Source organism: Nomascus leucogenys, chromosome 8 (assembly GCF_006542625.1).
Source record: "Nomascus leucogenys isolate Asia chromosome 8, Asia_NLE_v1, whole genome shotgun sequence".
Taxonomy (NCBI): Eukaryota; Metazoa; Chordata; class Mammalia; order Primates; family Hylobatidae; genus Nomascus; species Nomascus leucogenys.
Window position 1 is genome coordinate 59,442,871 of NC_044388.1, and position 12,300 is coordinate 59,455,170.

The 12,300-nt window shown below is 41.6% G+C and overlaps 1 protein-coding gene and 1 long non-coding RNA gene across 3 annotated transcripts in view; one reads left to right on the forward strand and one right to left on the reverse strand.

Moving 5' to 3' along the window:
• ELOVL2 (ELOVL fatty acid elongase 2) overlaps positions 1-6,836 on the reverse strand; it is a 65,580-nt gene extending 58,744 nt beyond the window's left edge. The window contains exon 1 of one of the 2 annotated variants that reach the window (XM_030817290.1): positions 6,673-6,836. In XM_030817290.1, coding sequence (XP_030673150.1) covers positions 6,673-6,675 — 3 coding nt within the window. In that variant the 5' untranslated portion in view covers positions 6,676-6,836. The remainder of the gene's footprint in view (positions 1-6,672) is intronic. The other variant, XM_030817289.1, reaches the window with a different exon arrangement.
• A 299-nt stretch (positions 6,837-7,135) lies between these two features.
• The window catches only part of LOC105740227, a 33,865-nt gene continuing 28,700 nt past the window's right edge, over positions 7,136-12,300 (forward strand). The window contains exons 1-2 of the long non-coding RNA XR_001116247.2: positions 7,136-7,410; positions 10,382-10,472. This is a non-coding gene — a long non-coding RNA (uncharacterized LOC105740227). The remainder of the gene's footprint in view (positions 7,411-10,381; positions 10,473-12,300) is intronic.

A 12,300-nucleotide genomic window follows, 5' to 3' on the forward strand; every position in this document is an offset into this window, starting at 1 on the left:
CTGATGAATGTTTGACTACTACACTCATTTTACTAAAAAAAAAAAAAAAAAAAGTGATGGCCTTACTTCTCTTGAAAATTACTACTATAAGGGAGCACTGTACCAGCCACATGCTCAGTACTGCTCAGTTATAGGCAGTGAGCCCTCAAGTCACTCGGCCCACTCAATGTTTTTCCATGTCTGTGTACCATTTTATCCAAAAGAAAGCTTTGTTCCCCTTAAATTATATTAGTCAGTGGATTAAGTTTTCATAAGTACATATGGATGTTGTTCACAATCACCTCCATTTCAAATAATACTTTCCTTTCCATGTTCCATTTTCTGTATATATGAAATGAAACTTAAGACTTTATATATTTAATATAAGTGTATATATGCAATATATGTATATATCCATATCTATCTATCTATCCATCCCTGTAATTTATGGGAAAGAAACTACATGGGGAAGTCACTCTGATTTTTCCATTTTCATCTATAATAATGGGGAAAAGTACTACTGCCTTTCTCAAAGGCTAAGGCTATACAGAATAGCAGAAGAGGTGGTTATTTTGGAATGAGAAGATTTAGAGCTGGTTTTGCTACCTCTAGTATGTGACCTTGGGCAAATCATTTATTTTCTTTGAAACTGTAAAGTAGGTATATTGCTACACAACTTGTCTCTCACAAAAGTTTTTTTGTGAGGCTTCAGAAAGAGTTAATGTGGACTAAAATGCATTGAAAAACATTCAACTGATTAATAAATGTAAAATAGTATTATACAGTACTTGAAGCATATTTAAGTTATGCTAACTAAAGGCCACACATATATGTAAAGTAAAAATAATTATTCGGCATGATGCGCGCCTGTAGTCCCAGCTACTCAGGAGGCTGAGGCAGGAGAATCGCTTGAACCCTGGAGGCAGAGGTTGCAGTGAGCCAAGATTGCGCTACTGCACTCCAGCCTGGCGACGGGGCAAGACTCCAGCTCAAAAATAAATAAATAAAAATAAAAATAAAATTACTCAGCAAATCCATATATCATAGCTTTGTTTATATTTTAAGATAATCATTTTTAATTTCAGCAAGAACTTAATGCTATAATTATAGATTTATATAAAAATAAGAACATAATCTATAAATTATAAAATATAATTATAGAAATACATATGCATTTAAATTTCATTAAAAACTTATGATGAAATATGGATTTAATTATTTAAAAATGACATAACCTGGCCCTTTTCACAAATATGACTATGAAGTATAAATATGCTGTAGGAATACATATCATCATTTACTAAAAGGTTACACAGGCAGATGTGTATTGATGAAGCAGCTATATTACTGAAACATGCCCAAACTGAATTGTGATAATTAATTTTAAATTTATCGAGAGATTAATGATTAAATGGTTCCAATGCTATGTAAATTAGCAAACTGCTAGGTTTAAGTGCTGTGGAAAAAAAATAAAGCAGTGTAAGAGGATCAGGTGTGGTATATATCCAACTGTGTGTGTGAATATGGTGTGTGATATATGGTAAGGCAGGTTCCAGTTTTAGCAGAGTGGTTAGGGTAGGTCTAATCATGAAAATATTAAGCAGACAGACATAAAGCTCTCTGGGGGAAAGATGTACACAGCCAAAGGGCAGCCAATGTAAAGATGCTGAGGCCCCATTTGATTTTAACAAAACAATCTTGTGACAGAGATAATACACCATTTAGCAGGCGAGTAAACAGTGTCTCAAAGCAACTTAAGCAAGGGAATGGAGCTAGTAAACAATAAAGCTAGGGCTAGAACCCAGGTTTCTTGACTCTTGGTCCAGTGCCTTCCTTTTGTTTTCTCTCTCTGTTCACCAGGCAGAGAGGAAGGTGCCCTGTTTCTTACAAAGCACTGCATAAACATCAAGTTTCATTGCTATTGTGGTGGTGGTGGTGATTGTGATTATTAATCAGTTCCATATTTGTTAGTTTTTAATTTATGCATCATAGTTGTACATATTCCCAGGGTACGTGTGATGTTTTGGTACATGTATACAGTGTAATGATCAAGTTAGGGTAACTGGAATATCTATCACTTCAAACATTTATCTTTTCTTATGTTAGAAATACTACAATTCTCATCTATTTTGAAACATAAATTGTCATATAATTTCTCTACTGTACTACAGACTACTAGAATCTATTCCCTCTGATATTTCCTGAAAGGAAAATAAAACTCAAAGAATGATTTCATCTTGCCTTCCCCTAGCTTATTTTTCTCCTTTATCTGTGCTTCTTTTCTTGAATGGATCATTTTACTATCAGACTATCTGTGAAAATAATTATAGTTCTCTGGATATTTGACAAAGGAAAGGTATTAAGGGTAGGAATAACCTGTAAAATAGAAACCATTTCTGACAACATGAAAAAGGGCTGAGGAAGGAATGGAGAGAATGTGGAGCCCAGTGGTTCAGCGAGAGATATACATTTTCCAAGAGACAGGAAGTAAAAAAGTTAAAGAGTCTACAAAAGAGGAGATCTGTAGAAAAGGCAAAAATGGTGGAGAGGGGGCTCAAGGGGTGGAGGAAAGAGATTTTGAAATATTTTCAAGTAAAAATATGAGAATATTAGACAACAAACAATATAAAATAAAAAAAAGAGTAAGAATCAGATTTCAGACACAGTAGACTGAAGAGCTGGTGGAATTACTAACAGCAAAAGGGAACAGAGAAGAGAGTCTGAAAGATGAGTAGCTTTCTTTTTGTAATGCTGGGTTTAAGGTGCCAGTGAGGTTCTCACTAGTGGAAAGGGTGTAAGAGCTTTAAGAGGTAAACTTGGAAGTTGTGTATAATCTAGAGCTCTTTGTCCAATACGGTAGCCTCTAACCACAGGTGACCACTGAGCAACTGAAATATGGCTAGCCTGAACCGAGATGTGCTCTAAGCATAAAATACACACTAGATTTTTAAGATTTTCTATGAAAGAAAAAAAAAAATGTAAAAATCTTTTTCTGCATTGATTACATGTTGAAATATTTGCATGGATTGGGTTAAATAACATTAATAAAACTAATTTCACTTGTCTGTGTACTTTTTAAATGTGATTAGTAGAAAATTGAAAATTATATATGCAGTTTATGTTACATTTCTATTGGACAACAATATTAGTTATCTATTAAGACCACAAAAGGGACAGAGATATCATTCTGAAGTTTCTCAACTAAACATAGATATGGGAGAAAAAAGAACACACATCATTATAATAGTTAATGTTTACTAAGCACTCCAAGCACTATGCTAGACACATAAACGGCACCATCATATTTGTTCCTCCCGAAAACTTTATGAAATATTATCATCTTTTATAGGATAAAATACTGAGGCCCAAGGTCACACAGTTAGATGCTGGTGTCAGGATTCAAGCCCACGAATGACCTCAGATCTCAGGTTCTAAACTGTCACATACATTTCAGAACAAGTTATGCTCTCCAATTATTAAGTGGTTAGAATTAAAATGTCATATTTAAGTTAACTATTTATTAGAATGGTTCATTGTCAAAGTCAGTTATGTCCCAATTCAATTAAGAAGAAAGCTACAAATGTGTGAATCTGTAACTTTAGAGTTACGATGATCTACTGATGCTGACGTATTTTCACCACGTTGGGCCATTAAAGAAGTTTCTGGTGCAACTTCTTTTCCCTTATCAATGTCTACTCCCAGAAATGCAAACCTGTCAAGTTAGATGGTCGATATCCAACTGTCCAACCCAGACGACAATCCACCTAACCCTGAATAGCAGGGCCCTGTTTTCTGAACATAACTAGATACATAGTAACTACTTGACACATTTTCAACATTCTCTTTCGGGAACCCGAAAGCACCTGAACCTCCCAAACTGACTAAAACGTTTTGAAGGAAACTAGATTAAATGGAACCCTTGTTGAAGAACCAAAAATTAGGCTTACCCAACTGGATACTTAAAAATGGATTTTGTACTCCTTGAAAATGCTATACGTTCAAAGAATCAAAAGAGAAAAAGGCTGGATACTTTGGAATCCTAGGAATCCTAACAGTAAAATATCCTACAAATATAAACTGAAGTCAATAAGGTATCTTTCATTTATCTTTGGTTGGTTCACTGGTTTTGATTTCAAAGACAAACTTACATTTCTTTCCTTTTTACCTTTAATTTCTACTACCTACCTGGGAAAGATGGTAACCATAGAACTGCTGAACTTACATAGTCATGGCTATAATTACATAATTTTCAAAAACTTACTCATGTAAATTTTATTAAACAATTTGTTTCCAATTAATACATTTCTCCAGACTAATTTTTAAAAAACCACTGCCATAAATCCACATTATAGAAATAGAAAAACAAAAGGAAATTTGAAAGAAAAATATTTATTTTGGAATAATAAGACTAACTAGCAGAGATATCTTACAAGACAGTTCATATTGGACATGTATTCAAAAGGGTGTCTCTCTGAACTGACCCACTAAGTTATTTATAAATTCAACCCCCTAACTTTCCTACTCCCTGCCCATTTTTTTTTTTAAAGTAATACGATTTCAGCCGGGCACGGTGGCTCATGCCTTGTAATTCCAGCACTTTGGGAAGCTGAGGTGGGTGTTGATCACTTAAGGTCAGGAGTTAAGAGACCAACCTGGACAACATGGTGAAACTCTGTCTCTACCAAAAATACACAGATTGGCCTGGTGTGGTGACGTGCGCCTGTAATCCCAGCTACTCAGGAGACTAAGGAACGAGAATCACTTCAGCCCAGGAGGTGGAGGTTGCAGTGAGCCAAAATTGCACCACTGCATGCCAGCCTGGGTGACAGAGTGAGACCCTGCCACAAAAAAAGAAAGAAAAAAAAGTAATGCAATTTGGATTTGGATATTAAAAAAAAACTCCTCTGAAGATCCAAAGTTTCTGAGAAATACTTATCTAAATAGGAAGCATCACACCTGGGCAGGATAAAGCTTTCAAGAGCTTGCCCTTGATCTTAGCTCTTTTAGGTTAACATTCCCATGACTTTTCTATTCAGCTAAAGAGATTTCCTTGGACTTATTCCCTTACTACAATTCCTACCTATACTTTAGGACAAAGCTTCACAGCCCAAAGGAGAGAGCCAGTTGGCCCTAAAAATGCTTTGTCCACTCTGATGCCAAGGTGCAAAGAGCATGAAGCGACAGACCAGGCGTAAGAGATAGCCGCCTAGACTCTTCATTGAAGGCTGCCAAAATTGGGTCCCTCCTGTCGGGAGTATCTCCCTCCTCCCAAACTTTACTTGAGACTCTCCTCATTACAAATGTCAGCTGCATAATCTTTGCAGTTACTCCCCACGTGTGTATTAGCATAAAGCAGCTTGCTTTATTGGGTTAATTCAAAAGAGTTATCAAGTACCTGCTGTGCGCCAGACACAGCTGTAGGTACTAGAAATACAGCAAGCAATGAACGAAACGACAAAAATCTCTGTCTTCCTGAAACCTATATTCTGGTAGAGGAGACGTTCAAGAAACAAGCTAAAGAAACAAAATATGCAGTACGCTAACTAATACATGCTCAAGAGAAGACAAATGAAGCAGGCAAGGGGAATATACACTGTGGTGGGCGGGGTAGGAAAGGTTGGAATTTTAAGATTAAGTGGTCACACATGATCAGGCAGAAGGTACGTGCCTAAAAGGGTAGCCAGAGCAAAATCAGATGGAGTAGGGAAGAGAAAGGAAGTGAGCTGATTTCAACAAGCCCTGAAGTGGAGAGAAAACCCTACGGGAAGGGGGAGAGGCAAAGACTGAACATGGACCACTGAAGACAAACGCGGATTTCACATTTTGCCTAAAGACCAGTCCTTTGAGGATGGCACAACAGATGTTCCCCCTTTGTAACCAAAGAACCAGGCTCTGCTGCTAAAACTGTCGGGCAGTTCATCGGACATGGGTGAACACACACACACACACACACACACACACACACAGAGCTTACTGCCGAGGAGAAACAAGCGTTACTAATCCAGAGTGGAGAACTGGCCTGGGAAACCGGGCAGAGAGAGGAGTTGTCGGAAAGAACACACCAGAAGCCCCTCCGAGCCCAGACACTGATAGAAACCCAGCCCCTTCCCAAGCCAATCTGCAAACCCAAGAGGCACCGACGAGCGCACAGACACACCCCCGGGGTGCAGGCGCGGTGAAGGGAGGAGAGGGGCAGGAGCTTGACCGTTAGGGCCCGAACCCCAGAACCCCCGAGGCAGGGTGTGTGCCGCGCGCGGGAAACGCCGTTCTCCGCTCCAGGCGCCGGCGGGCGGTGGCGAGAGCAGGTTCGGGGGGCCGGACGGTGGGCTGCGCGCGGGAATGGCCGCCGAGAAGGAGGGGCGGCCTCCTCGGGCATCCGGGGCGCCCGGCCCCGTGCATGCAACAGGGGACTGGGCGCGAGCGTGCGCCTCGAGGTGCCGGGGCGGGACGGGGGAGCGGGGACCGAGACAAAGTTCCCGAGACCTGCGGGCCTCCGGCCGACCCGCGCGCCCCCGGCCCAAACGCTCAGCGCCCGCTCCCCAGGCCCGCGCGGACCCGGCCCCTCCGAGGGTAGCGGGTTCCTGCGGCGAACCCGCAGCGCCCGCGCCACCGCCCGCTCGGCCCTTTCCCGCCCGGTGCGTGGGTCCAGGAGAGAAAGAAAGCGCGGCGGTGGCGGCGCGCGGCCCCACTCACCATGATCCGCAGCGGCTGCGGCGCGGCCACCCGGGCGGGCGGCGATGCGCTGTCCAGGGTAGCCGGGTCCCTCTGCCCGGCGCTATCTAGGAGCCCGCGCCGGTTACCCCCACCCACACCCACGCCCGGCGCGCGCACGCCCGCCCGCGCCTCCCCGCCCCCTCGGGCTCGCGCCGCCGCCGCGCTGCGCTCCGAGCCTCAGGGCCGTTTCGTCCCCGCCCCCTCTCCCACAGGGGCCTCGCCGGCCGCCGCGCCAGGAGGGCGCACGGGGGAGGGGCGTAGGGCAAGCGAGGCGGTGCCCCCCTCCCCTGTGGCCTCGCGCGCCCCCTCCTGGGCGACCGACCTCGCCCTCGCGTCCGCGGCGTCCCCTGCCGGCCGGGCGGCGATTTGCAGGTCCAGCCGGCGCCGGTTTTGCGCGGCGGCTCAACGTTCGCGGAGCCCCATGAGTACCCACCCGCTGCCCAGATGGGCGGCCGCTGCCGCGGGGAGAAGCAGTAGCGTGCAGGGCGGGCACGCTGGTCTTGCTTCCAGTTGGGCTTCGGTGGGTTTGAAGCACACGTTAGGGGGAAATGGCTCTGTTCGTGCAGGTTTGCGGAGTCTGGGTTTCTTAGGTTTAGGGGGTGGGGTGGGTTTTTCGGGGGTGCGGTGGGAAGCGGATCAGTTCGGATAACGGCCCTGAGCAGGAGGCTCTGTCCCCCTCCCGGCCTGACGCGGGGCTTCCAGCGGACACCACCAACGGTGAGCGCACCCTCTTCACTGTGAACACAACGGTGGACCCCTAGAGCCTGCGCTTCTAGTTACTTTGTGTGTGGCCCAAGTGAAAGACGTCGGAAAAATTGGACTTGCCTGAGTATTACACGAACTTTCTTCCATTTCACCCTTAAGCATGGGAAGTTGGCGGGCGTGATGACTCCCTCCTGTAATCCCAGCACTTTGGGAGGCTGAGGCAGGCGGATCACTGGAGGTCAGGAGTTCGGGACCAGCCTGGGTAACATGGCGAAACCCCGCCTCTTAAATAAAAAATACAAAAATTAGCTGGGTGTGGTGGACCGCGCCTGGGATCCCAGCCACTCGGGAGGCTGAGGTGGAGGATGGCTTGAGCCCAGGAGGTCGAGGCTGCAGTGAGCCGAGATCACGCCACTGCACTCCAGCCTGGGCGACAGAATGAGACCCTGTCTCAAAAAAAAAAAAAAAAAAAAAGTGAACTTGTGAGGCTCATGTGGTAAACATGTTTGTTGGGGTTGAGAGCAGCCCGTGTGGCTGTGCACGGAGGTACCTGCACCATACACTTAGCATCCTACACTTGGGGTGGTGCGGGAGCCCTTGCGGAGTTTTGTGCAGTAGCAGAGTGAGTAACCGTAGGTACCTCTTAGGCTAAATCTTAACTGTGATACAATCACCTAATATATAGTTTCCTAATAGAGAGTTTTTCTTCCTAATATAGAATTTCCATATCTGAAGTGGTAAATATTAGGCATATATTTGTTTATAAAAGGCATATGATTTGATGACCATAAACAGGTTAACCCAGTCTGATAAAAAATCTCAGGAGTCAGCTCTGCCACATACTGGGTGTGCGGTATTGGGTTGGTTGCCTAAACTGTCTGTGCTCCAGTTTCCTGATTTACGAATTTGGGATAAAATAGCATTTAACATTAAATGTAGCTGTTAGGGTTAAATTAATATGGGTAAAACTCTAGATAAATATCTGGTATAAAAGTACTGGTTATTGATTTGTTATCAATTTGATGCATTTGAGAATCAGAAAGTGATATTCTATTTAATGCTGGCATATTTTTATAAAAAGTGTGGCCCAAATCAAAGATACAATTTCATTTCAGCTTCACTTACTTTGTTCACTCAGAAAAGATTTCAGTGCCTACTGTGTGCTAGGCATTTTGGTAACAGCCAGGGTTACAGTGATGAGGAAAAACACAGTCCCTGCTGTTAGGAGTTTTTAGAACCTGTGATGATCTATATTATGATATTGAGAGACTTGAAGTAAATTCACATAAATAGTCCCCAAATATTGTTTTTCCTTGGAATGATTTTCTTCTTTCTGTTTTACATGTGTTCTTTCTTCTATTTTATACGTGTTATATTTGAAAGCTATAAAAGTAGCTTCCACGTCTTTTGGATATTGAATGATAAAAACTCTGGACCTGAATTTCACTGTATCACTAATCTGATGCAGTAGAATGTGAATTCTTAATCTAGATAGTGATTTTTTAGATATTATTGTGTATAAGTAGCACCAGAGGGTTTAATACAATACAGGGATACTTGAGATCCATCAAGATGACCTTAGGTACAGACCAAGAATATGAATTTTTTTTGGTTTTGCTTTGGGTTTAATATTTGCTATCAGTTTCACGTTGCGGAAGTATCTACTTCATTCTAGAGGCATCTCTGACCCTGCTTAAAGTATAATGGAGTCTCTATGGGTCTTGAAGTGGTGAAACCTCCGTTTCTAAGGAATATGAATTTTGAACAAGCACCACAAATGATACTGGTGCAGCCAGGCAGTCCATGGACGATATTTTGAGAAACTAAATTCCATTATCCATTCAGGGAAAGCTTTAGTATATTTTTCTAACAACGTGAAGGGAAAAAAAAATTTTTAAGTGACAATGGACCTCCAAGAACCCTGCTGCTGTTGCTTGCAAAAGTTGTATCACTGATGTCATCTAAACCTTGCAAAGCACACCAGGTAAACATGGGGAAGGAATTCTTAAACTTTGAATTATCATATACTTCCACATTACCATTTAGCCTGATAATCATTATTTTACCTTTATTCTCTAAAAACACACATCAACCCATAAGGCCAGAAGGAGATCTAAAAAGTCATCTATATCTTATCTGTTTCTTAAAATATTATTTTATGACTTTCCCTATCACCACAACAAAGGAACAAATGAGACAGCAAATGCCAGAGGGTCTTTTTCCCCACCAATATTTTATTAAATAGAAAAAGGAAGTGGTGGCCAGGCACGGTGGCTCACGCCTGTAATCCCAGCACTTTGGGAGGCCGAGGCAGGTGGATCAGAATGTCAGGAGTTTGAGACCAGCCTGGCCAACATGGTGAAACCCCATCTCTACTAAAAATACAAAAATTAGCTGGGCGTGGTGGCGGGCACCTGTAATCCCAGCTACTTGGGAGGCTGAGGCAAGAGAATTGTTTGAACCCAGGAGGCGGAGCTTGCAGTGAGCCGAGATAGCGCCATTGCGCTCCAGCCTGGGCGACAGGGCAAGACTCTGTCTCAAAAATAAATAAATAAATAAATAAATAAATAAATAAATAAATAAATAAATTTTTTTTTTTAAAAAGGAAGTGGTTCTACCTGTATAAATACAGGACTGGAAACGTATCTTAACCAGATATAACTGGGAAAGGGTCTTAACTGGGTATAACATGAACTCCCACTTATTTATCAATGAAAAATTTAACATGCCATCACTTACATGATTTTATAATATTTACTTTTGTTGTTCTCTTGTATGGATTACAGAAAAGCTGGAATCTGTTTCTTAGCTGTACGGCAAGCCCATATTGAGCATGTGTACAATAACATAGACTAATTGTGTGTTAGGTACTTAACGTGGATGTGGTGCTATATAAAGTGATGATTAGCATAATCTAAGAATCTTAAACCTAAAAATAGAGATCTGACTGATACTCTTTCTCTCCCTCTGTCACATATCTTAGATTTTATAGGTTCAGAAAGTGTGTCTCAGAAGAGTTAGAGAAGACCAATTAATAGATGACAGTGCTAAAGCCTGGATCTCCTGAATCCTGGGTGAGTATTCTCATTGTCCTACTGCCTCTGCAGTGCTAGTCTGCCAGCCCTCATCAAAATTATGAAGTAGGCAAGCTTTGTTTTGGGGGGAGTTTAATCTCCTTTTAGTGTGGTTCTCTTCTGAAGCATCCCTTCTTTTGATATACCTAGCATCTTTGTGTTTTATCTTGAGAAAAATACTCACTTACAATGTATTATGACTTTAAATCAATTTTCTACATTTCTTCAAAGTATTTGTACTTTTAGCGTAGTAGTAGAAACAGACTCTGGAAATCACGTCCTTTCCTTGACCATGTCTTCTGCTTTGTGTAAAGAAAGCTCTGCACCTATATGAGTTTAGAAATGAAAAATAATGAGATAAAGAGTAAAGAGTAAGCCCAAGTGAAGGCACATTGAAAAAATCTGAGTTCCCTCCATCAAATTTAGTGCAGCTTTCACTTGATATGTTAGGACTAAGGATTTATGACAAAGCAATATATGTATATATTGGTCATTTGATTGGATGTAGTAACAAGGAGACAATCATGAGCTTGTATCAATCTAGGTTTAAAATAAAGTTTATGTTAATTCATTTGAAAATATTATGCTGAGTACTATATTCTAGTATAACATTCTAGAGCAGAGGTTGGCAAACTACAGCTGCAGGACAAATCCAGCCAGTTGCCTGCTTTTGTAAATAAAGTTTGTATTAGAATACCACCATGCCCATATATTTACGTATTGTCTGTGGGTGCTGTCATGTTAGGACAGCAGAGTTGTGACACAGCTGTATGGTCTGCAAGTCCCCAGATATCTATTATTTGGCCCTTTACAAAAAAAAAGTGCCAATTTCTGTAGAACTTGGATGATATTAATATGGCCTGGAACAATATAGATAACTTCCCTTGTTTTATGAAGCTCATATTTCAACGAGAGGAAGAAGACAATAAAGAAGTCTAGATAGAGAAGTATCATGAAGAAACAGTATGATAATAGAGTGACTTGGGGGTAGCACTTTATTTTTCTAAGTTTTTGCTTTTTAAGTTTTGTATGTATTTTAATTTTTATATATTTAATGCATACACGTGCAGATTTCTTTTTTAATTATTGTTATTATTTTTTTATTTTACTTTAAGTTCTGGGATACATGTGCAGAATGTGCAGGTTTGTTAATAGGCATACGTGTGCCTTGGTGGTTTGCTGCCCCTTCAACCCATCACCTAGGTTTTAAGCCCTGCATGCGTTAGGCATTTGTTCTAATGTTCTCCCTCCCATCACCCCCTAACCCCGACAGATTTTGGTGTGTGATTTCTTATATGCATATATTGCATATTGGTGAAGTCTGGGCTTTTAGTGTACCCATCACTAAATAGTGAGTATGCTACCCGATAGGTAATTTTTCAACCCTTCTACCCCTCCTACCCTCCCACCCTCTGACCTGTTAAAGTCTCCAGTGCCATCCACGTTGCTGCAGATCACATGATTTCATTATCTATGACTGACTGGTATTCCAGGGTGTGTGTATGTATGTGTGTGTATGTGTACACATTTTCTTAATCTAGTCCTCCACTGATGAACACTTAGATTGATCCTATGTCTTTGCTATTATGAATAGTGCTGTGATGAACATACAAGTGCAGGTATCTTTTTGATATAATTATTTCTTTCCCTTTCGGCATATACCCAGTAGTGTGATTGAGGGATCAAATAGTAGTTCTATTTTTAGTTCTTTGAGAAATCTCCATACTGTTTTCCATAAAGGCTGTACTAATTTACATTCCTGCCAACAATGTATAAGCATTTCCTTTTCTCTACATCTGTGCCAATCTGTTGTTTTTTGACTTTTTAA